Raw genomic sequence first — 25739 nt, 5'->3', positions numbered from 1 at the left:
CGCTTTTCTTGAGAGCAAAACAATTCACATTTCCTCGCCTCCATTCGATTAATGCAGAGCGCCTTCTCCCTCTGACCAGCAAAAACACAAACAATTATCACAAGACCACTTCTGGTTACCTTCACCGATTCCACAGCACCCAACTCTGTTTTCACCCACCCTGAAACCACAAATGGATCAGCCAAAAGGCAGGGGTCCACTTTTTCCAAAAACTTCACTTCTACTATCACAGACTCATCTTTATCCTGACCCTCAGGCTCCGAGAACTTCACCACACCTACCACCTCGATACTTTGACCTCATTCACTTCCATTTCTCCTCCTGTCTTCAGCTCACTCTGCTTACACTTTCTACCATGGTTTGTTAAAGAACAAACCATCTCCCTTTTTTTCACCATTTGGAACTGACTCAAGCTCACCCTCTTCCTCCCTCTCTCTCTTAGACCTCTTCTGCCTCTCTTTTTCCCCCTCCATTCCTCCTCTGTATTCCAAGTATACGTTTCCTTATGATAATACTGCACTTCTCCTGACATACATCTGGTTCTTGCCTTCTCAAGGGATGCAATTTAAACAGCTGTCACAATCTCCATACAATCAGCATGAAACCCTCAGGATTTAGTGCTCAACAGTGCATCCCGCTTATAAAGCAGCTGCTTCGTCTTAATGTTCTTCTTTATCAAAAGCTACCGCAACACTTTTCCATTTCAAACAAGCACGCTCTTCCAACCACCATCCCGGGCAGTGTCCTTGTTAGGAAAGTATTTGTTTATATAGTATTAAAGGGAAATTTGAAAATCTGAATGTTCAAAAACACGGTTTAATAAGTTATTTATGTTTTTATTAATGACTAATATTTCATACCACAATGTGAAAATAATGTAATAATACCATGCCCGAAATGTAATGGTTCTGCTTTGAACTATAGAAAACGCACTATGTTTTTATACAATTTTCACAAACACCCATTACAATTATTATTATTTTTTAATCTCTGTATCCTTTAACATATAAACAATGCAGGTTATAGGATCAATTTGTTGTAATGCTAGTTCAAATGAAAATCAAATCCAATTTGATTGGTCACAGACACATATTTAGCAGATGTTATTGCGGGTGTACTGTAGCGAAATGCTTGTGTTCCTAGTCCCAATAGAGCAGTAGTATTTAACAATTCACAACAATACACAAATCTAAAAGTAAAATAATGGAATTAAGAAATATATATTAGGATGAGCGATGTCGGAGTGGCATTGACTAAAATACAGTAGAGCAATAAGTTGCACAATAAGTTAATGTGTATGTCTGTAGACAAAACGGAATGGGTCGCACGCTTACGTTCCACAAATTGACACGACTAACATGAATGGAAGTTTTGCATGTTACTGAACCAATATGTGAGGTCCTCTACTTGACCATGAGGTAGGTTGTTGTGAGAGGCTGAGGTGCGTCAGAATCAAACAACTCTGCACTGTCATCCTCTACCTGTAGATTGACCTTCCCAGTGAAAGATGGGATGACAGACTCGCCTGGCTCAGAGTAATATGACCAGGAGGTGGAGGCTGAGACATTGCAGGAAGTATCTGAGGCAGGGAAGCTTGACCCAAAGCCCTTTGGGAAGGAGGAGGAATGGCTGAATGAGTGAAGGTCAAGTGAGGAGAAGGCTGAGTTGGAGCGGGGAAGCCGAGGTTCGTGGAGATTTAGTTTGGATACCAGTGGTTTGCCCACAATGACAGTTTGCTTTTCTTGGACCTCCTCATCCAAGTTCGTATACTGATACTGAAGGTACACAGTGAATGTCAGCTCCTTCTGTAATGAGAACAAGCTAAGACAGATGCATCAGAGCTCATAAAAAGGGATAGTCACATAGCTCATATAAACCACAGGCCTACACAGAGAAGGGATTCATAATCACCTTCAACAAGGTTCCTACAGGGTTGCTGGGCTCTCCCATTTCCAATATATTGTTTTTATTTTTAACTCTGCATCGTTGGGAAAGAGCTCGTAAGTACATATTTCACAGTAAAAATTACACCTGTTGTATTTGGTGCATGTATAAAATTAAATGTTATTTGATTTTGACAAATCTGGTAACAATGATATCCAATTTGGATTTCCAATACTAACACTGGTCCCACTGTTTTGTGGAACCGCCAAGAGTCAGTGTGTAATTTGAACTCTCACCTTGAGTCTTTGTACGCCCTTCAGGCGGGTGTAGAGGCTTGGAAGCTCTGTGGGCAGAAGGATGTCCATTGGCAGTAAACTCCCTGCATCTAGGAGGTTCTCCTGATTACCCATCTTCAGGTCCATATCCAAACCCTGCCATCATAAAGAACACAATAGGAAACAGGAACGAGTAAGATTACATGTCTACATGACAGAAACATATTACTGTGCTATGTTTAATAGGGTCACCAAGCCAGATTGTGCAGCAGTGGAAGACTATTGAACATATTTTGACAATGGAGCAGCTAACCTCAGCGAAGTCTGTGAGATTGGCAAAGCAGGACCCAATGTCCTTGGTCTTCTCCAATATTCTGGTGTAGATGATCATGATGTTGGAGAACTCTGCTGCGAAGCCCAGCTACACCTTCACGCCACAGTCAAACTGCAGGTTACGGCTCTCTGGAAGAACTGGACAGAGACAGGCAATGCTTATTGAAGCCATTATGCAGTGCTTACTTAGCTCTACCTGAACTCATAGCAGCTCCAAGAGCATTAGCTCAGAGGGATAATGCTATCTTGATTTCCACAGATGACCCAGCTTCAAAACCCATTTGGTCACTCCACTAATGTACCTTGATTGAAACATGCATGGTGAATAAGCCAAAGGTCTCACTATGTGCTATGGCCCACTGTAGGTTACGTGCTGAGGTGGTCTCTGACCAGCAAGAGCTCTGGATGCGGTCAGTGAGAGCACGTAGCTCAGACAGATTACTGCTTAATTCTAGAGCCTGCTGCACTCGCGTGATCTCACACAGACCCCTGTCTGTACAGATACATGAACCAAACAGAGAAACTACATTAACAGACATTTTTAAAGATTGGTATTCATGATGTTACAATACTTTGAAATATGTATTTTTTTTATAAGATATATTGAATGTAATCAGTAATAGTGATACCTTTAGCCACCCTGTCCAGCATGACTGTGACCTTCTCGTCCTCCATGACTCTCTGTTTGAGGAAACTGATGAAGATTCCATTGGACATATCGTCTTTGTTCACCTCAAAGGCCTTAATATAACACATTCTGTGATACGTGTATTTGAGTGAAGGAGGTACTTTTAGGCGGCAGAGTTGCAAAGAAAAAGCCATATCTCAAATTGGCCAATAAAAAGAAAAGATTAAGATGGGCAAAAGAACACAGACACTGAACAGAGAAACTCTGCCTAGAAGGCCAGCATCCCGGAGTCGCCTCTTCACTGTTGACGTTGAGACTGGTGTTTTGCGGGTACTATTTAAAGAAGCTGCCAGTTGAGGACTTGTGAGGCGAGGCGTCTGTTTCTCAAACTAGACACTCTATTGTACTTGTCCTCTTGCTCAGTTGTGCACCGTGGCCTCCCACTCTTCTTTCTATTCTGGTTAGAGCCAGTTTGCGCTGTTCTGTGAAGGGAGTAGTACACAGCATTGTACGAGATCTTCATTTTATTGTCAATTTCTCGCATGGAATAGCCTTCATTTCTCAGAACAAGAATAGACTGACGAGTTTCAGAAGAAAGTTATTTGTTTCTGGCCATTTTGAGCCTGTAATCGAACCCATAAATGCTGATACTCAACTAGTTTAAAGAAGGCCAGTTGTATTGCTTCTTTAATTATGACAACAGTTTTCAGCTGTGCTAACATAATTGCAAAAATGTTTTCTAATGATCAGTTAGACTTTTAAAATGATAAACTTGGATTAGCTAACACAACATGCCATTGGAACACAGGAGTGATGGTTGCTGATAATGGGCCTCTGTACGCCTATGTTGATATTCCATTAAATATAATCCGTTTCCAGCTAAAATAGTCATTTATAACATTAACAATGTCTACACTGTATTTCTGATCAATTTGATGTTATTTTAATGGACACATTTTTTTGCTTTGCTTTCAAAAACAAGGACATTTCGAAGTGACCCCAAACTTTTGAACAGTAATATGGGCCTAATCATAGAATTACATATAAAATCCCTATTCATTTAATAGGATCTCTGTGGGCCTAATAGTAAAGATTTGTAATTTAACTTTAAAATGTATTAGCCTACCTTTTAATGTGGCATAAACACAACCAGTCATGACGTTTTCATTTGACTGTCAAACAATTACTTCAAAAGGCTCATGTAGACTACCTGCGCATGTTACTCAGGGACAGCTGAAAGACAGGAGGTGCTGGAATATTACACTTTTCTGCTTATAATTTCCGACATTTGGTAGTCTATTTGTTAGTCAACTTGTCTGTAATTAGGTACATGTAGCTTCTCTTTTTTTATTACTTGATGCTCGTCCAGAATATTAAATAAACCTTGCTCATCAGAATAATGTCAGAAATTGATAGAATGTTCAATGCATCATCAACAATCTAGTTGACATCGGTAAAGCTTTCTCTTTCATTTCTGCTTCTCTCATGGAGCGAGGACGTTTGGGGACCAGGGAGATTTCCAAATGACATCCGTTTGACTGGTTTAAAGAAAATGAGAAGCTGTGAAAACGATCCAACACCTTTCTTTTAGTATTTCAGTTCGTCTTGGATGCATATTTTATGTGGTTGAAAATGAAATACTCTAATCTTTTATATAGCTGAATGAAATTGCACGTTTAGACTACACAACAGGTCCCTAAGCGTGCGATCGCATTTTCTCAAGATGTTGAAAGAAAGAAATAATATTTCTCCACTCATGTTCCTGAGACAAAATGTACATTTGGTCTATCATTTTACTGTGAGGAACACTTAATTCTGCAGGAGTTAACATTATAATAGGCTACATGTGAGGCTACAGTCAGTGTCCAGACTTCAGTTACTATTAGGCTACACTGGCATCCATACCGTGCCATTTGATAAACACCAAAAAGGGTTTATGAATCAGTGATTGTAACCTGAATTGATGTGTACACTCCTGTCCTCATACGTCTCGGGCTCGGCCACTCATCTCTGACTTGGCAAAATGTCAGTGTTATAGTTGAACCACGCCGCATTTTGGCAGATGTCCCGAGTTCATGCCAGATATGGGTCGAATCAGGAGAAAGTGGTACTGGCTAAGCAAGCAGTCATGTACATTACCTTATTATGTTCTCATATCACAGTTTATCATGGAGTTAACTGCGCTGGAGCTAGCTGACCGTACCAGGCGGACATGTGCACACTGGGAGAAGATGAAGCTCTCTCCATATTTGAACCTGCAGGTGCAGTGTCCATGGTAGGTTGGGGTTAAAGGGCAAAGGACCAGCTCTGGACTGCTTCCACCCAGAACCTGTTATCTCACTCAATGCCCAGTGGCATGGAAGCATCTTCTTCATGTTTTGTGTGTTGCATGTCTAAAATGCTTTCCTCAAATCAAAAGCACTTCTCACTGTATGTCGGAACTGGGTATATAATGACTGCAATATGCAACGGACTGACCTCTTCTTTGCCTCTGAACCACTGGTAGCCAATAGCAGTAGGACCACTGGCCTTACAGACCAGCACCACCTGCCTCCCTCTGTAGCATGCTGGGCCTTGGGCTGCATTGTTAGCTGGATCAGCTCCATCACTACACACGCACGCACAAACACACACACCAGGTAAGATGACTGAGAAGATGCCTGTAGTGTTGATGTTTTGCCAAAATGGAGCTGGACTATATGTCACATATTTCAGAGAAAGAGAGTCAGGAATTTGTTGAGGTTTTGACTATTTGTGGCAGTGAGGTACTGGACAGCGTCATGGTGCTCCATTGTCTTCAAGCAGTGCAGCAGGAAGCCCAGGGTGAAGGAGCGCTCAGACAGTCTCTCCAGGAGGTAGCGGCCGGGGCTGCCTGTAGGGCTGAGAATCTGGAACGAACAGCTGATCATATCATTCTCACTGTCAATCAATGGTGGCAAACCCCTGTCAGGTCAGGAGAAACACTCATTCTCTCCATGGGTCTTTATGCCATCTTTCAGACTTCCACAGCTTCACAACATCACAAATTAAAAAGTTACAGGTTGACTGTTATCATTGGGTAAAGATGACAAAGATTCTTCTGTGAAGAATATGAGGTATGGATTTACATATCAACATCAAATCTGTAATGATTATGAGTCAATGTTTTTAATATTGAGTGTTTAATTTCAAAGTCTCACCTGCAGCGGAATCGAAATTGCTGTGATAACATTGGCAAGTTGTCGCCATCCACATTTGGCATTGTCCAGCATGTCAGCTAACCTGTTCCGAGCTCCTTCACTTAAAATCCCATTCCAGTCACCAGTCATCTATCTCTAATCTGTCTTTAAACAATACTGTTGTTTGGAGGGAAATAACAATTGTAAATAATGGTTATTGATCCTAGTTTTCACAGTTCTCAAATTAAAACAATTTTAAGCGGTAATTCGACTGCAACAGTGGTAATCCAGAGTCAAGGGTGCCAGTCACACCTTGAGTGGCTGTGATGGCAGAACACTACAGAAGACACATTGTCACAACTTTCACTTGCTGACGCTTAGTGATTAGTATGCAAAGCATGCAAAAATAACATCTGGTTTGATTTTACGTAGCCTAGCTAAAAGCTATAACATGTATACACAAAAAAGCTGATCTACCCCCTAAAGATTAACACATTAGATTATAACAAATAAATATCTGCCAACTGCTGTAGCCTATTTATCCGAATTTACCAAAAAACTGAAAGCGCATCCATTTACTTGCGTTCTATTCAGATGCTTACTGCTTACGGAATAACCTAAGATTAATTTCTTCGTCCACGTAAACTACTATGTTTATCTCAAAGCATATAAACCCCTGCTTCTTTACCGATTCCGATGATGTTTTCGATTAGATAAGTTGTTCAATAATTTACAGAAGAACAGACAGAGATTTCTGAACTAGTAGAGTTCGGTTTATCTCAGAAGTAGCCTACAGTAATTTGCCTTTGCCAATCTCATCTTAAGTTTAGCCTACTTTCACCTTCTCTATCTATGCCAATAGATTCACACCAACCCATCAGATCAGCTATGGAAAAGAGCTGTTGAGAAAAGATCTGATGTGCTTGACCAATTAGTGGAAAAAATATCAGAATTGTGAACTCAGCCAGAGAAGCTTGGAATGATCAACAAACTCCAAACAACCACATGTTGCAGATTAATCAAAATAATAAAAAAGAATAATAAAAACAGAAACAGTCATTGAATTTAGAATGATGTTTATTCACCATCGATAGACAAACTCTTGCATGAAATAAATAGACCTCAACATGTATTTATTCAGGTGTTCACTGATAAATGACAAGAATAAACAAGGCCTTCATTTTTCTGAAAGTATCTAGCACCGCCATGCATCGATCACAGAGTATTCCAGATGCCATCTGCAAGATGTGAATCAAAACTCCTACTCTCACATAACATGTGAAAATTTAATGTGTGATATTTTTCAAAGAAGCTTATAGATGGTAACATTTGAGATAAGAAATCAAAAGGCAAAAGTTAAGATTAATAAAAAATCCAGGTCTTTCTTTTTGACTTTACTTACAACAAGTCCAAGTTCTCAAGTTGATTGGTGATTCCTTTTCAGCAGAAAGATTACATACTGACTGACAGTATTGAGTCGGTCAGGTTACAGCTATGCTGTAGTGTCTGGTGTACACAGATCTGCAGAGAGCAGCTGATCACCGAGGGGCTCTCTTTCACTGGCTCTGGGTCCTACAGCTTCTTCCCTTTGTGTAACCTGTTAAAGCGCAACATGTGCTCCTTCCTCAGGACCTTCCAGTACTCATGGCTATCTGGCTCCAGCTCGTGGATATTCTTTGGGGGACCCAGCTGCAACCGGAACAGCCTGGGAGGCAAGAGAGGTAGCAGCTTGGTGTCACTTAAATTGTTCATATGAAATGCTTTGTAATTATTAATTAATAACATTATATGTTTAAAACAAAACCTGCTATTCATGGACATGAAGTTGAGCATTTATAAAATATCCCAGAAAAACATAACTGATCTCCAGCCATCTTCTCAAGGTAGTACCATATTTGAGCACTTACCACTCTGGGTACTCCTCGGGAGGTTTCAGTGCAGGGTCGTCTCCTTGCTTAAAAATGTTGACTCCAACAGCGTGAGAGGTGAGCTTCACAGGGTCCTTACAAACCTCCGGTCCCTTCAGCACATCTTTCACCATACCCTTGCCCTTCCCTTTGGCAGCTGGGAGAGAAAGTAAGTTGGGATGAAAACAGGTTATGACTCATTCTATACTTTAGCACGGCTTTCACTGGTCTTATTACAAAACATGGAACAATGAGTTAAAGAACATGAACAAGATTGGACTTCTGCTTTGTTCTAGTCTCTGCTTTGTTCTAGCCATCTCTCCCAGTGTTTTTGAGAAACATATATGAAATTGTTTCCATTTATAGATATTTTTTTTACAAGTCTTACAAACAGTTACATTTATTAACCGATTAATTGATCTGGAAATGCAATAGCATTTATTTAACATCATTGGCTCAAGATATTGTCCTGAATGCTAAGTGGCAAGGAAACACTCCGATTAAATTCTAAAGATCCAGTGCCTTGAGATAAACTTCACAGTTAGAGATAACATGCAAAAGCAAGGCAGATACTATGATTCAGTGGGTGGGTGTGAAATAATTATTTTGATTGCACATGCATTCACGCAGGAAGTTATGACAGGAACTGTGGTACATAGCAAGTAGCTAGCTACCTCACTATATTGGTGCTATAATTATTCATACTGTAATCAAAGAAATAACATTGCTCATCATGCCTGTAATTTACCTGTTCCTGGGTTCATCACCCAGTTATATTTTCTAATGGTAACTAGCTAGCTAGAGACATTTTCTTGTAAACATATTATCCACCGCACCATTTTATTGTGGGGGAGAAGGATTTTTACAGACGCCATTTACTTACCAACTTTCTTTGCATATCCACACGTCGGAATTCTATACAACAGGTTACTCATACAAAATCTCACAGGTGTATTGGTCGCAAAGCATTTAATTCTCATTGTAGAGCAGAATAATCCGTACCCTGCCATCCTTTCTTGCGGTAAGGGATAACACAAATGGCCACCATGCATGTCTTTGACATTCATAATCGCCACTTCCGGGTAACTTCTTCCTCTAAGGAAAAACGAGCGTATCAGCCGTCGCTGATTTTCTATTGCACGTTACTGCCACCTGCTTGGAGGAATGCATGCGATCAATATGCCTCTATGCGAAAGCAAAGTACCAATCATTAAACTAATCTGCATAACATCAAGAGAGGAAGATATCCACAACAACAGGTTGACACAGAAATCTGGTGTAGGTGGTTGATCAAAACTGGACTGTGACTGGATCAGAGATGGATGGAAAGGTAGAGGGGTTAGTAGTTAAGGAGGACGGGATGGAGTGTAGTGATGGAGTGGAAAAAAGTAGAAGTATAGTAAGAGTAAAGGTTAAGAAGAAGAGGAAGCCTGAGGAGCCTTTGCAGGTATTGTCAGAGGAGAGTAGTGATGATGAGGTCAGGTTTGGTTCACAGTGTTGTACTGAGAGAAGTGGAGTTCAAGGTGTTGGTGAAATTTAAGGATCAAGGTGGACTTACGGTGGTGAGGCCTATCGCGTTGATGAGGGATTTGGAGTAGAAGAGTTTGTGTCTGCTAAAGTTCTTCGTGATGGAAGTTTGGTGGTGGTGCGTTTCAATGCTAAACAGTATGAGTTGGCACTCAAACTCAAGCAGGTATGTAAACGTGTGGTTGATAGTAGCATGCCGGATCAAACTGGACGGAAGTGGGTGAAGGGCATTATTACACGAGAAAGGAAGAAGGTGGATAGCTTGTCAGTGCTACTAAACTTTGAGGATCTGGTATTGCCAGGAAAACTTAGGATTGGGTATATGAGTTACTATGTGGGAGCATATGTTCCGAAACCATTGCATTGCTATAACTGTCAAAGGTTTGGGTGTGTAGCTGTGGTGTGTAAAGGCAAAAGGAGATGTGCGAAGTGTGGGGGAGAACATGCATTGGGGAGATGGGGTCCAGTTAAAGTGCTGTAACTGTGGGGGTGCCCATAGTGTAGCATATGGGGGTTGTTCAGTGATGAAAAGACAGGTGGGAAGTGCAGCAGGTGAGGAGTGAGCTTAACATCTCGTATGCAGAAGCAGTGAAGGTAGTTCACACAGAAACAATCGGGGCACCTAGAAGAGCAGGTATTCCAGGGCCAATTGGGATGTAGGTTGGGCATGATGAAGGGAGCAGAATGGGGGAGAGTACATAGTGGAGCAGGCAGTGAGGTATCTTGGGATCACAGTACCTTCATGGGAAAATGTACAGGGTGACCTCAATAAGATTGAGAATCAGTCCAGCCAGGAATCATGTATTGGTTCATTTGCATTATGGTGTTAATCATTCAATGGAATGCCAGAAGTTTGATGGCTGATGGGCAAGAGTTCAACCAGTTTATTCAGGAGTTACCAGCCAAACCTGATGTTATATGTTTCCAGGAGACATGGCTAAAACCTACTATAGGTTTTGTAATACAAGGTTATGTTGCAGTCCGTAGAGATAAGGTGGCAGGGAGAGGATGGGGGTGTGTTACCTTTATAAAGTGAGGGATCCCTAATAGGTGTGTGGGAGAGGGAGTGGAACAGGAGTATGTAGTGGTGGTGGTGTGGTTGGGAGGGGGGAATATGGTAATAGTGAACTTTTACAACCCGTGTAAGAGACTGGAGTTGCGGGTCCTTGGGAATGTAGAAGGTCCAGATGGGAGATGGGTAATGTGGATTGGGTATTTTAATACTCATAGTACACTCTTGGGAGGGTGACAGACTTAGGTAAATGGACAAGTGTTGGAGAAACTACTGGATGAGAAAGGGCTTGTGAGTCTTAATGACAGCTGGGGAACAGGATTGACCCAGTAACTGGAAATTAATCTGCTCTGGATCTTACTTTGATCTCAAGTTCAATGGCAGGCAGATGTGGTTGGAAGGTTTTGGAAGAATCTGCAGTGGGCAGTGATCACTATCCTATCATATGTACTGTTGGAATGAGGGAGGAAGAATTAGTAGGAAATGGATTGAGGAGATGGATATTTGGGAAAGCGGAGTGGGTTCGGTTTCAGGAGTTGAGTGAACAGGAGTTGTCTCAGGTAGATCTTAATTCAGCTATAGAAACAGTCGATGCAATAAGAGGAGCAAATGTAGGAGCTGCAAGGCAGGTGATTCCTATTGGTACAAAGGGGAGAAAGAGTAACGCAGTCCAATAGTGGAGTGATGAGTGTAGAGAAACAGTGAAGAGTAGGAAAAGGGCTTTCAGAATGTTGAAAACATACCATAATTACAGCTAAGAGGGAGTATTGGAGGACATCCGGGGGGTCCTGGATCAGAGAGAGATGGTGGGGGATACATTGAATAAACCTTTTACATTGGCCTAGATGAAGAGAGCATTAGCTAGAACTGCCTGGAAGTTGGAAGCAGGTGGTAGTGGTGCCAATACGGAAACCTGGAAAAGACCATACTAGTCCTTCAAGCTATAGGCCGATAGAGTTGACATCTCATGAATGTAAAATTATGGAAAGGATGATAACGGAAAGACTGATGTACTTTCTGAAGAGTAGAGGACTGTCACAAGATCAAAGTGGGTTCAGGAAAGGCAGGGGGAACGATGGAACCTGTATTGTGTCTCGAGTCAGGCATACTTAAGGCACAGGCAAATAAAGAGGTGGTGGTAGCCATTTTTTTCGATGTAGAGATGGCTCGTGATATGATGTGGAAGGAAGGCCTACATATCAAGCTGGATAACATGGGGGTTGGACAAAGGGTTTTTAACTGGATACATTTGATTTTTGGGCGATCAATACGAGTGAGGGTGGGGAGCTCTGTCAGAAAGCTATGAGGTAGACAATGGTACCCACCAGGAAAGTGTCATTAATAACAGCTGGTGAACGATGTCTAACATTAAAGTCTCACGGTATTGCTCGCCTGAGGTGGAGTACCTTATGATAAGCTGTAGACCACACTATCTACCAAGAGACTTCTCATCTATATTATTCGTAGCCGTCTATTTACCACCACAAACCGATGCTGACACTAAGACCACACTCAACCAGCTGTATAAGGCCATAAGCAAAGAAGAAAATGCTCATCCAGAAGCTGCAAACCATTACAGACTACAAAGGGAAGTACAGCCGGGAGCTGCCCAGTGACACGAGCCTACCAGACGAGCTAAACTACTTCTATGCTCGCTTCGAGGCAAGTAACACTTAAACATGCATTAGAGCAACAGCTGTTACAGAAGACTGTGTGATCACGCTCTCCAAAGGCCGATGTGAGTAAGACCTTTAAACAGGTCAACAGTCACAAGGCTGCAGGGCCAGACGGATTACCAGGACATGTGCTGTGAGCATGCGCTGACCAATTGGTGAGTGTCTTCACTGACATTTTCAACCTCTCCCTGTCCGAGTCTGTAATACCAACATGTTTTAAGCAGACCACCATAGTCCCTGTGCCCAAGAACACTAAGGTAACCTGCCCAATGACTACCGACCCTTAGCACTCACATCTGTAGCCCTGGAGTGCTTTGAAAGGCTGGTCATGGCTCACATCAACACCATTATCCCAGACACCCTAGACCCACTCCAATTTGCATACTGCCCTGACAGATCCACAGATGATGCAATCTCTATTGCTTTGCACACTGCCCTTTCCCACCTGCATAAAAGGAACACCAATGTGAGAATGCTATTCATTGACTACAGCTCAGCGTTCAACACCATAGTGCCCTCAAAGCTCATCACTAAGCTAAGGACCCTGGGACTAAACACCTCCCTCTGCAGCTGGATCCTGGACTTCCTGAAAGTCCGCCCACAGGTGGTAAGGGTAGGTAACAACATATCCGCCACGCTGATCCTCAACACAGGGCCCCCTCAAGGGTGCGTGCTCAGTCCCCTCCTGTATTCCCTGTTCACTCATGACTGCACGTCCAGGCACGACTCCAACACCATCATTAAGTTGGCTGAAAAGTGACTATGCCTCCTGTGATGCATAGTCACTTTAGCATATTACCTTGACTAACCTGTACCCCCGCACATTGACTCTTGACCGGTACCCCATGTATAATCTCGTTGTTGTTATTTTATTGTGTAACATTTAATTTTTAACTTTAGTTTATTTAGTAAATATTTTCTTAACTATATTTCTTGAATTGCATTGTTGATTAAGGGCTTGTAAGTAAGCATTTCACGGTAAAGTCTACACCTATTGTATTCGGTGCATGTGACAAATAAAGTTTAATTTGATTTGATTTTGATATGATTAGTCCTTTGTTGTTTTCCATTATGATTGACGATGTATTCTCTCAGGTGAGCTCTGATATTGGGAGGTCGTTGTTTGCGGATGATGGTGTCGCGATACGAAACCTTCAGCCCCGCCCCTTGGCCCGGCAGCGGGGTGCTAGAGGTGGTTAGCGTCCCGTTCCCTGGATTGGACAGGGCACTATAGATACTTCAGGTTATCTCGGTATAACCAGGACCGCTCGCGTAGCCCTGCCTCTCTTTCTATATTGATACGTTGTCCGCGTAGAGAGGTCTTTTGCCTTGTCACTCTCAACGGTCTAGCTCTAGCTGGGATGTGTGAACCCCACATTTATCCTCTAGACTCCTTTTACACCACTAATGGATCCTTGAGTTGTTATTAAGCCTTCTTCCTACCAGTCTCCATATGATTTCCCTCAGGTTGAGTATTTCCCTTCTGTGATGTATCTAGTTTAAAGTGTGAAGACCTTTAGTCAACTTAGTCTCACTACTCTGCCCGTCGGCTATGTATCGCTTGGATAATAAAACTTAGATAGATCGATAAGACAATTAATGAATCACTACTGGACACACATTCCTCCTTGTCTTTTAATGGTAACTCACTTTGTCATGGAGTATTGGTCTCCGTTACCAGTGTCCCGGTAGAGGGGAGTGTCAGAGTTGTTATCTCCCGTGCCGTTAACTGTCTTGGGAGGGCATTTTACTCAAGACAAAATAAGACTACCGTTTATTTTTGGAAACACTCTGTGTTTTGTCTTTTACAATCAAACACACTTCAAAATACACAATTTGTTACTTGGTCACACACAGCGTTAATCGAAAACATGCAAATGCCTTAATGCTCTATAAAGCCTGGTACAATGATAACACTTATCTCTATATTAATGCTTATAATAGCTCTTTAATTACCTTTGAGAGATGACGGGGAGACCCACGAGATCAGGAGCAGAGTTTCAATCGGTCAGAGTTCTGAGAATTTAGTTTAGGTATCGATTCCTCCGATGAGAGATCGGTGGTTCAACTAAATTTCGAGATTCAAGTTAGTCTGGAGAGATCAGAGGTTCACCGTTGATCTACCGCAGTGTCTGTGGCAATAAGTCCTAGCCGGAATGTTGAGCTCAATCAGTTAAGATATTGTTGCATCAAGATAAACCGAGCACAGGTCAAATGGCGACAAGTACGACTGTCCGATAGGTAAGCGGCACGAACCTGAGTTCAAGCAAGTTAGAATCTATAGGTAATTTGAGTCGAGCATTAATGGCTCAAGGTCAAATGGTTGTCTAAATTAATTCAAGATTCAAGAAGTCAGCGCCAATTTAATGGCAATTTCTCTTTATATACCTTTTGTTTCTCTGCACCGGATCCGCTCCTCGTCCTCTCTGGCAAAGACAGTGATGACACATTACCTCAGCGACTATATCAAGTGCAGTAAGTACAGCAGGAAATACTTTTCATAGTACATATATGGGCCTTCGTTTATGACAGAGCCTCTTACTCTAATAGCAATGATTCTAGCAGTTTTTCCCATTCATCTGGGGTGTCGTCGGTCAGCGGGGTGTGTGTTTCTTGGTACCAGTCTGTTGTGTTGGGTGGTGGACTGGCGTCCTCTGCTGGAGATTGAGCCCAATCTGGTAGGTCAGTTGAGTCTGGCTGAGACAGTGGTGGAGGGGACAACGGGGGTAGGGTGGCAGGAGGGAGATCCATTTGACGTTTCACTACAATGGGAGTGCTGTGGAATCGAGGGAGAAATATTACCCATAGAGCCAGAAGAGTTCAAGAAGTGATGAATGAAGTAGAGCAGTGGTCCCTTAGGTGGGGCTTTAAGTTTTCAATTGAGAAAACACAGACTGTGTTTTTTTTCTAGAAGAAAGGTTGGGGAGGAAATATACTTGAAGTTGTATGGAAGGAATCTGCCGCTTCTGGTTTGACACTTGAAATGACATGGACGGAGCATATTAAGAGAGTAGTTGTCAAAGGAAAGAAAATATTGAATGTGATGGATTGCTTGTCAGGAGTGGAGTGGGGGCAGATAGAATGACATTGAAAATGATATACACTGCTCAAAAAAATAAAGGGAACACTTAAACAACACAATGTAACTCCAAGTCAATCACACTTCTATGAAATCAAACTGTCCACTTAGGAAGCAACACCGATTGACAATACATTTCACATGCTGTTGTGCAAATGGAATAGACAACAGGTGGAAATTATAGGCAATTAGCAGGACACCCCCAATAAAGGAGTGGTTCGGCAAGTGGTAACCACAGACCACTTCTCAGTTCCTATGCTTCCTGGCTGATGTTTTGGTCACTTTTGAATGCTGGCGGTGCTTTCACTCTAGTGGTAGCATGAGACGGAGTCTACAACCCACACAAGTGGCTCAGGTAGTGCAGCTCATCCAGGATGGGAACATCAATGCGAGCTGTGGCAAGAAGGTTTGCTGTGTCTGTCAGCGTAGTGTCCAGAGCATGGAGGTGCTACCAGGAGACAGGCCAGTACATCAGGAGACATGGAGGAGGCCGTAGGAGGGCAACAACCCAGCAGCAGGACCGCTACCTCCGCCTCTGTGCAAGGAGGAGCAGGAGGAGTACTGCCAGAGCCCTGCAAAATGACCTCCAGCAGGCCACAAATGTGCATGTGTCTGCTCAAACGGTCAGAAACAGACTCCATGGGGGTGGTATGAGGGCCCGACGTCCACAGGTGGGGGTTGTGCTTACGGCCCAACACCGTGCAGGACGTTTGGCATTTGCCAGAGAACACCAAGATTGGCAAATTCGCCACTGGCGCCCTGTGCTCTTTACAGATGAAAGCAGGTTCATACTGAGCACGTGACAGACGTGACAGAGTCTGGAGACGCTGTGGAGAACGTTCTGCTGCCTGCAACATCCTCCAGCATGACCGGTTTGGAGGTGGGTCAGTCATGGTGTGGGGTGGCATTTCTTTGGGGGGCCGCACAGCGGCACACCTCCATGTGCTCGCCAGAGGTAGCCTGACTGCCATTAGGTACCGAGATGAGATCTTCAGACCCCTTGTGAGACCATATGCTGGTGCGGTTGGCCCTGGGTTCCTCTTAATGCAAGACAATGCTAGACCTCATGTGGCTGGAGTGTGTCAGCAGTTCCTGCAAGAGGAAGGCATTGATGCTATGGACTGGCCAGCCCGTTCCCCAGACCTGAATCCAATTGAGCACATCTGGGGCATCATGTCTCGCTCCATCCACCAACGCCACTTTGCACCACAGACTGTCCAGGAGTTGGCGAATGCTTTAGTCCAGGTCTGCGAGGAGTTCCCTCAGGAGACCATCCACCACCTCACCAGGAGCATGCCCAGGCGTTGTAGGGAGTTCATACAGGCACGTGGAGGCTACACACACTACTGAGCCTCATTTTGACTTGTTTTAAGGACATTACATCAAAGTTGGATCAGCCTGTAGTGTGGTTTTTCACTTTAATTTTGAGTGTCACAACAAATCCAGACCTCCATGGGTTGATAAATTTGATTTCCATTGATAATTTTTGTGTGATTTTGTTGTCAGCACATTCAGCTATGTAAAGAAAAAAGTATTTAATAAGAATATTTCATTCATTCAGATCTAGGATGTGTTATTTTAGTGTTCCCTTTGTTTTTGTTTTTTTGAGCAGTGTATACATATATATATATATATATATATATATATATTGTATGTATATAGCGTTGTTACGGTCATTAATGGATCAGCAGCTCAAACATTTAAAAAAATGTGAGATGTTGTCCAGGCCAAAGCCCTAATAATATGTTGTGGAGCACTCAGGACCTCCCCGGTGGCAGCAATGCAGGTAGAGTTGGGAGAGATGCCGTTTAAGTTAAGAAGACAGCTGGCCATGACATATTGTGTAAATCTACAAGGACATAAGGTTACACATCCTACAAAAAAGGTGAACTAAATCTGAATACAAGCTTTGGGTGGATAGGCAATTGCATGGCGAGGGAGATGGGGTTGTTTGGGAGGGAGTTCAGCCCCTTTGCGGTTCTCACTGCTTTCCCACCTTGGTTTCTCCCTCAGCCAGTGATAGATCTAGGGTTGCTTGAGAGGGTGTTGAGGAAGGAGTTGATTCAGTTGTAAGTGAACATTTAAGAACACAATATTTTAATATTATATACTACACTATTATATACTATACTATTATATACTATTAAATATATAATATGATATACTTTAATATATTCACAGATGGATCTAAGAACCCTAAAACAGGGACGACGGGGCAGTGACGAAAAGAGCAACGGATAATTTATCTGTTTATACAATGGAGTTGTTGGCCATACTATTGGCTGCAGAGAGGGGAGAGGAGGTGAGGCCAGAATTCATGTGTGTCTCAGAGCGGAAAGGATGTAATTGTATGAGGTTTTGCAGTGCTTGTATAGGGTGAAACAGACGGGGTAAATCCTACCCAATCATCCCTTCTCCCTAAGGAAACGAAATACATAATGAAATACTACATCCCCTTTAGATTTCCCCAGCAGTTCACTTAATCCTGGCCTTTCAACCCCATTACTCCTCAAATCCAATAACAATCACTCCCTTTCTCTCACATATTTCTGGCACTGAAATAGAATATGTTCCACTGTCTCCATCTCCTCCTGACTATGATCACACCTCCCAGTCGGATGTTTCTCCCCCAATTTCAATGTACTATTTAGCCTTGTGTGTCCAGTCTCAGCCTTGTGAATACACTTTCCTTCCCTTCTCTCTCGGCCGGAGGACTTCCCTGCCCCAACCTTTTCCTGGATCTTATACAGGTGTCTTACCTTACTCTCTCTCTGTTCCACAATTCTTGCCACTTTTAACCACTGTTCTTGTTAACCCCTTGGCTTCTGCTTTACTGATTGACAATTCCATCTCAACATTAGGATGTTTAAGAGCCTGCTTGGCGATAATACCCACTTCCTCATCCCCCTCTACTCCCACATGAGCTGCTACCCAGAGGAGCATAACAAATACCCCCATCGATTTAGACCTCCACTGTCTCTGATCCACACTCCAATCTCGTTGGTGGCGGTAATGCGCCTTAAAGTTGTTTGCCAACCGCCATATAAATCCACAGAAGAAGAAGACGACGAATCCACAACAACAAAGATGTCGGATCAATACGCCACCGTTCAGAAAGGCTCCCTGAAATTGAAAGGGATTGGAGTTGTTTCCGCTGGTAAAAAGTATGTATTTCATGTTATTATTACTTATAAGTCCGTGTGCTCTAAAACCTATGTAGCTCTTTCACCTTGGTCGGACGTGAAAGAGTAGCTAGCTCTGTCCCTATTAACCAGCTAAAGTTAGCTTCGCTACAAGCACACATGGTAACCGCAACATCATCGGTTGTTCACTGTAAATTGTTACATACGTAGCTAGTGTCAGCCTATTTAAATTCATGTAGCTTTAAGTGCAAGTAATCAGACATGTAGGCCTAATCTAGTATTTCCCTCAAAGCTTTAGTTGGTGTAACGTTACCTACCATGTTATTTATTTATTTATTTATTTATTAGAAAGAAGAAGAAGGACAAAGAGACGAAGCGTTTGGAGCAGCAAATTAATACAAATCGAAACGAAGAGGAGGAGACCAAGAGTGGATACATTGACAAAAGAACACCAGCTCAAATTGCATTTGACAAGATGCAAGAGAAGAGGGTAATACTCATTGTTCTAGATAAATGTATTGTCCAACTGATGTTAAAGCACTGAAATAGATACAATGTTGGTGATGGGATGAAATACTTAGTTTACCATTATTCCCCCCCACACCTTTTTAATTTCTTTCAGCAAATGGAGAGGATTTTGAACAAAGCAGAAAAAACTCACAAGAGGAGAGTTGAGGTAAGACATTTTATGCAGTTACTGTAATTCTGAAAATATGCTTGGAGTTGAGTTGTACAAACCACTGGCATTTACTATAAACAACAGTATTTTTGTTGCAGGATTTCAACCGTCACCTGGACAGCCTGACAGAACATTACGATATTCCTAAAGTCAGCTGGACCAAATAAAGAGGACTACTTGATCACTTATTTTAGAATATGCTTTAGAAATTCATTTTATGCCCATTGTGACACATGCTGTCATTTGTTTGTTAATATGTAATATGGGTCAGTTCTTAAATTCACTCTGGCTATCTCCTCAGATTTAAGAGCATGATATGGTAGTTTGTTGCCAGCAGCACAGTTACTCACCAACGCTCTGGATAACATGAAAACAACAGTCTAACCAGCTCTGCTAGGGAGAGTAAAATGATCAGTGAGGTGCTCTCTCATTTGTCTGAAAGTAGCTAGCCAACGTTAGCCAGTTAGCTTGGGTGCTTGACTGCTGTGTGAGGTCAGAACACTCATATCAATCCTACTCCTCAGCCAGAGCTTCCATTGTATGCTCTGAATTCATGAACAGATAATCAGACAAAGTTCTGAATTTACAAATGCACAGAGTGCACTCCGGCACTCCAGAGTGACTTTACGAACACACCCTTTGTGAATACATTTGTTCCATATGCTGAATTATTCTAGATTACACAGGAATGCTGTTGTAATCATGTGTATTTGATTAAAGTGAGTTACCTTTCATTGTATTTGGAAATTCACTCATACACCATAATATTGATTGTTGCAGTTGGCTGTGTGTAGTTAATTGCTGTAAAGATGGCATTTTCCACAGGCCAAACTGCAGAGCCATCTAATTGTGAAGTAGAGGCATGGAGATCCTACAATTATTATTATAGCCCCAAATTGTTTGAGTAGGTGTGCTGATCTCAGATCAGTTTTGGCCTTTAGATCATAATGCATATGATCATAATGCATATGTACAGATCCTTGATCAGCACTCCTATTCTGAAACACTTTGTGTATATGTGCCCTGGTCTCTTACACCACCACATGCATAAGTAAGTACTGTGTATTCTCCAAGGTAATTCAAATTTGTAATAGAAAACAATATGGACCAAATTATGTCTTATGTATGAATGAAACATTTTGTCTTGGAAAAGGTGGTGCTAGAACACAGTTTCCAACTCTAGCGGCAGTTTCGGGGTAGAGAGAGGTTGCGAGGGCAGCATGGAGGAGCATAAAGTGATTCTGAAGTTTAGGGAGGAAGGGGGAGTTGGGGGTGACGAGTCTGAAGGTTGTGATACGAGAGTTGATCGGGGAAGTTGTCAATCCTAAAGTGTTAAGAGATGGGAGCTTGTTGGATTTCTGTAAGGACATGGTGCAGAGGGGGAAAAAGGTCTGAGGGAAGTGTAAGGTGGTGTCGAGCAGCTGGCCTGGCTAAGCGGGGAATCAGTGGATTACAGGGGTGCCTTGGCACTAAAGAGAAGCGTCAACTTGAGAAGGCATTGTAAATGTTCAAAGATTCAAAGCAACAAGGGGTGGTGTTAGTGTAGATAGCTCATCTATTCTGTTACACTTCAAGGACTGGGTACTGCCAAATATAGTAACCATAGGATATATGAGCTATTATGTGAGGGTTTATGCCCTGAAGCCTTTAAGATGTTATAACTGCCAGAGGTTTGGGCATGTGGCAACAGCATGTGTGGAGGGGAGGATGAGTATGGAAAGTGCTGCAGCTGTGGGGGTGCTCATAGTGTGACATATGATGGTTGTGAGGCAATGAAGATAAGAGAAAGCTGGTGACATTCATAGCAAGAGCTATCAATAGCACTGCTAAAGTAGTGTCTAAAACAGAGGATTCAGCTCATAGTGAAAGCGGCTGGGAGACATCAGTTTATGATAGTTGACATGGGAAGAGGTTTGAGATTACCTCATCAGCCGAGGGTGAAGTCATGTATTACTGGATGGCCAAGTGATGGAAAATCTGATAGAAATGAAAGATCTGGTGTGCCTGAATGATGGCTGAGGGACCAGGATTGATGTAGCCACAGAGAAAGTCTGCCATGGACCTCACTCTTATCTAGTGCGATGGCAGGAATCTGTAAGTGGGAGGTATGGGAGGAGTCAACAGTAGGGAAAGATCATTACCCCATAGAATGCGCAGTAGGCCGGAGGGAGGTGGTGTTAGTGAATGGAGTAGGCAGGTGAATGTTTGGAAGTGGGATCCGTTTCAGGAGCTGAGTGAGCAGGTGATGACTTGGGTGGATAAGAGCGGGGATGTGGATAGTATGAATAACTGGGTGAGAGCAGCTTTAGTGGGGGCAGCTACTGAGGCTATACCTAAGAGTTCAGGGAGGTGGAGGAGGAAAGCAGTCCCATGGTGGATGGAGGAGTGTGGAACAATGGTGTGGAGTAGAAACAGGGCATTTAGAGTACTGAAAAGGATGCATAACTACCAACATCTGATTCGGTATAAGCACCCCCTGGTGAGGAGAATTATCTGTCAGGCAAAGAGGTCATATTGGCGTCGGTTCTGTGACACTGTTGGAAGAGCGACACGTGTGGGAGATGATTAAGAGGATGGTTGGAGTCACAAGGTGGTGGGATTATCCATTGTTGACGAGTGGAGATGATATGGCAGTAACAGACGAGGAGAAGGCCGAGATAATTGCCAAAGCGTTTGTCCAAATGCATAGCTTGGCAAATTTGTCAGAGGAGGGAGGGAGAGAGAGAGAACGAGAGAGGAGAACCCTGGAGTGCTGGATAGTAGGGAGGATTTAAATGATGCATTGAATGCACCATTTACCATGGCAGAGATGAAAAAATCCAATCAAATGTGTTTATATAGCCCTTCGTACATCAGCTGATATCTCAAAGTGCTGTACAGAAACCCAGCCTAAAACCCCAAACAGCAAGCAATGCAGGTGTAGAAGCACGGTGGCTAGGAAAAACTCCCTAGAAAGGCCAAAACCTAGGAAGAAACCTAGAGAGGAACCAGGCTATGTGGGGTGGCCAGTCCTCTTCTGGCTGTGCCGGGTGGAGATTATAACAGAACATGGCCAAGATGTTCAAATGTTCATAAATGACCAGCATGGTCCAATAATAATAAGACAGAACAGTTGAAACTGGAGTAGCAGCACGGCCAGGTGGACTGGGGACAGCAAGGAGTCATCATGTCAGGTAGTCCTGAGGCATGGTCCTAGGGCTCAGGTCCTCCTCCGAGAGAAAGAGAGAGCACACTTAAATTCACACAGGACCCCGAATAGGACAGGAGAAGTACTCCAGATATAACAAACTGACCCTAGCCCCCCGACACATAAACTACTGCAGCATAAATACTGGAGGCTGAGACAGGAGGGGTCAGGAGACACTGTGGCCCCATCCGAGGACACCCCCGGACAGGGCCAAACAGGAAGGATATAACCCCACCCAATAGGTAAGGCTGGGTTAACTTCACCTGGGAAAGATGAGGTGTGCTATGTTATGTTGGCCCATCTTAGGGATGAGGCACTGGATAAGGTATTTGTGTTGTACAACAGTGTGGTAGGAGGGGAAACTACCAGGCAGCTGGAAGGAGGCAGTAGTGGTTCCAATCCGGAAACCAGGGAAGGACCCAATGAGGCCAACAAGCTATCGGCCAATAGCTTTAACAACACATGTACTGTATATAAGATTATGGAGTGTTTGATTTCGAAGAGGCTACTTACTTCCTGGAGAGCAGTGGGCTAGTATTGCCCCGTCAGTGGGTTCAGGAAGGGTAGGGGAACTATGGACCCAGTGCTATGCTTAGAAGCAGAGGTCAGGAAGGCTCAGGTGAACAAGGAGACTGTTGTAGCTATCTTTTCAGTTGTGTAAAGTATTTAAGTAAAAATAATTGAAAGCACTACTTAAGTAGTTTTTTAGGTTATCTGTACTTTACTATTCATATTTTTGACAACTTTTAATTCACTGCATTCCTAAACTCACTTTAAAATAATGTAGATTTTTCCTGACACCCAAAAGTACTTGTTACATTTTGAATGCTTACCAGAACATTTTACAATTCACACTCTTAAAGAAAAAATCCCTCGTCATCCCTACTGCATCTGATCTGGTGGATTCACTAAACACAAATGCTTCATTTTTAAATGATGAGGGTTGGAGTGTGCCCCTGGCTATCCGTAAATAAATAAAAAACAAGAAAATCATGCCGTCTGGTTTGCTTAATATGAAGAATTTGACATTTACTTTTGATACTTAAGTATATTTAAAACCAAATAATTTTAGACTTTTACTTAAGTAATTTTCTATTATTGTATCTTTGCTTTTACTCAAGTATGACAATTGGGTACTTTTTCCACCACTGGTCTTTTTTATGTGTAGAAGGCATATGATATGATGTGGAAAGAGGGGTTGTTAACCAAGCTTGATGTTATGGGTGGTAGGAGGAAGAATGTACAACTGGATAAAGGATTTCCTGTTTGGAAGGTCTATCCAGGTGAGGGTGGGGAAGACTATCAGACAGCTAGCTACCTGGTGGATAACGGTACACCGCAGGGGAGCGTCACTCTGTTCTCAATTTTGATCAATGATGTTTACTCAGGGACAGACGGATATTGGGAGGTCATTATTTACTTCTTATGGAAGAGGAGAAGAAATGTGAAATTCATAGTCATGAAGTTACAGGAAGCAATTGATGAGGTAGAGCGGTGGGCATTAATGTGTGGATTCAGGTTCTCTGTAGAGAAAACTCAGACAGTGTTCTTTACCAGGAGGAAGATGTGGTATACTTGAGGTTATATGGAAGAAACTTTGAGAGGGTGGGGTAATTCAGGTTCCTTGGGGTATACTTTGACACTAGACCTGGGCAGAACACATTGAAAGAGTGGTGGGAAAGTGTAAAAGGTGCTAAACGTGATATGCTGTCTGATGGGGAAGGAGTGGGGGGCTGGGTGTTCCTCACTGAGGACCATGTATGTTGCATTGATTCGATCTGTAATAGACTATGGCAGTATAGCATATGGACCTCATTTAAAGGCTAGATGTCATACAGGGGCAAGAACTCAGAATATGTAGTGGGGTGTTTTTGACCTCCCCAGTGGCTTCGCTACAGGTGGGATATGCCATTGCAGATTAGGAGACAGCATCTGGGAATTAATTATTGGGTCAACCTACAGGAACATGGGGTGTCTCATCCTGCAAAAGGGATTTTACAGGCATGCTGGGAACATGAGTGAAGACAGAACACAAGCTTTGGGTCGGTGGGTAATACCAAGGTGAAGGAGATATATGGAAGGGAGTTCAGTCCAACGGTAGCTATTCCTATAAACCCACCATGGCTACTCCTGCCTCCAGTAGTTGATCTAGAAGTGTTGGAGAGACTACAGAAAGATAGGGATGGTGTTGATCCATCTGATTTGTTTAAGAGACAGCTGGATACTGTGTATTAGGATTTTGTGGCCATTTACACAGATAGTGCAGGAATGTGGGGTGGCACTCAGGAAACATATTACAGATCATCTTGCTGTATATACGGCGGAGCTGATGGCCTTTATTTAACTAGGCAAGTCAGTTAAGTCAGTTAAGAACAAATTCTTATTTTCAATGATGGTCTAGGAACAGTGGCTTAACTGCCTGTTCAGGGACAGCTTGGGGATTTGAACTTGCAACCTTTCAGTTACTAGTCCAAAAATCTAACCACTAGGCTACCCTGCCACCCCCAGCCTTGCAGTGGGTAGAGGAAGTCAAGCCAACCAGAGTAGTTATTTGCTCTGATTCATGTGCAGTGTTGATGAGTCTGCAGTCTTTTAGCTCAGGTAGCAGACAACTCCTACTTTATGAGGTACTACAAATCCATTGCAGGATTAGACAGATGGGTATACAGATAAGATTTACTTGGGTCCCAGACCATGTGGGGCTGGAGTGGAATGAGACAGTTGGATGTACTGGCTAAACAAGCACTTAGTAGTAGGGATGTTGTAGTTTCAGTAAGCAAAGCAGAGGCAAAAAACCTGATATGGACAGTGATGGTGGAGAGATGGCAGGAGCAGTGGAATAGAGATACTAAGGGCAGGCATTTATTTCAAGTTCGGGGGAAAGTCGGGGATGGGAGGACGGCAGGAAGGGACAGAAGAGAGGAGGCTAGTTTTAAAAGATTACGGGTGGGACACAGCCAGTTGAATAAGACTTTAAATGTGATAGGAAGGCATCCAACGGGAAAGTGTGATTATTGCCAGGAAACAGAGACCGTGGAGCATGTATTGCTACAGTGTGGTTAGGATCAGAGGGATAGAGAGAGGCTTAAGCTCTAGTATGAGGGAGAAAGGGATACAGGAAATTAGTTTAAAGAGTATATTGGGTGGAACTTCATTAGATATAGTCTCAAGTACTTTATATTGTTTGAGCAACGGCTCACACTTTTGAGCAACGGCTCACACTCGAGTAGAGTAGGTGGCGGTAATGCACC

At 42.9% G+C, this 25739-nt stretch overlaps 2 protein-coding genes and 1 pseudogene across 2 annotated transcripts; 1 reads left to right on the top strand and 2 right to left on the bottom strand.

Moving 5' to 3' along the window:
• Nucleotides 1-1353: 1353 nt before the first annotated feature.
• Nucleotides 1354-6428, bottom strand: LOC139416767 (uncharacterized; annotated as a pseudogene).
• Nucleotides 6429-7337: 909 nt separating this feature from the next.
• LOC139376954 (mitochondrial ribosomal protein L54) lies at nucleotides 7338-9269 on the bottom strand. Its single transcript, XM_071120018.1, has 3 exons — nucleotides 9069-9269; nucleotides 8186-8342; nucleotides 7338-7983 (listed from the first exon to the last, which is right to left on the bottom strand). The coding sequence occupies exons 1-3, from the start codon at nucleotides 9250-9252 to the stop codon at nucleotides 7851-7853; spliced, it is 474 nt and encodes a 157-aa protein (XP_070976119.1). The 5' UTR covers nucleotides 9253-9269; the 3' UTR covers nucleotides 7338-7850.
• Nucleotides 9270-18491: 9222 nt separating this feature from the next.
• Nucleotides 18492-20033, top strand: LOC139376885 (protein FAM32A-like). Its single transcript, XM_071119900.1, has 4 exons — nucleotides 18492-18643; nucleotides 18971-19112; nucleotides 19245-19298; nucleotides 19400-20033. Exons 1-4 carry the CDS (start codon nucleotides 18492-18494, stop codon nucleotides 19466-19468), a joined length of 417 nt encoding a protein of 138 aa, XP_070976001.1. The 3' UTR covers nucleotides 19469-20033.
• The last annotated feature ends 5706 nt before the right edge of the window (nucleotides 20034-25739 follow it).

The sequence above is a fragment of the Oncorhynchus clarkii genome, chromosome 1 (assembly GCF_045791955.1).
Source record: "Oncorhynchus clarkii lewisi isolate Uvic-CL-2024 chromosome 1, UVic_Ocla_1.0, whole genome shotgun sequence".
NCBI classification, from domain to species: domain Eukaryota; kingdom Metazoa; phylum Chordata; class Actinopteri; order Salmoniformes; family Salmonidae; genus Oncorhynchus; species Oncorhynchus clarkii.
Note: the sequence above shows the minus strand (reverse complement) of the source record. Positions and strands in the feature narration are given on the sequence as shown.

What these genes read in the sequence shown, in the direction of transcription:
- LOC139376954 (XM_071120018.1), bottom strand. Translation starts at nt 9,252, where the DNA reads ATGAATGTCAAAGACATGCATGGTGGCCATTTGTGTTATCCCTTACCG. An exon ending in TGGATATGCAAAGAAAGTTG is followed by an intron (nt 8,343 to 9,068) that starts GTAAGTAAATGG and finishes TTTCTCTCCCAG; the next exon opens with CTGCCAAAGGGAAGGGCAAG. An exon ending in CCCGAGGAGTACCCAGAGTG is followed by an intron (nt 7,984 to 8,185) that starts GTAAGTGCTCAA and finishes CTTGCCTCCCAG; the next exon opens with GCTGTTCCGGTTGCAGCTGG.
- LOC139376885 (XM_071119900.1), top strand. Translation starts at nt 18,492, where the DNA reads ATGCGCCTTAAAGTTGTTTGCCAACCGCCATATAAATCCACAGAAGAA. An exon ending in GTTGTTTCCGCTGGTAAAAA is followed by an intron (nt 18,644 to 18,970) that starts GTATGTATTTCA and finishes TTTATTTATTAG; the next exon opens with AAAGAAGAAGAAGGACAAAG. An exon ending in ACAAGATGCAAGAGAAGAGG is followed by an intron (nt 19,113 to 19,244) that starts GTAATACTCATT and finishes AATTTCTTTCAG; the next exon opens with CAAATGGAGAGGATTTTGAA.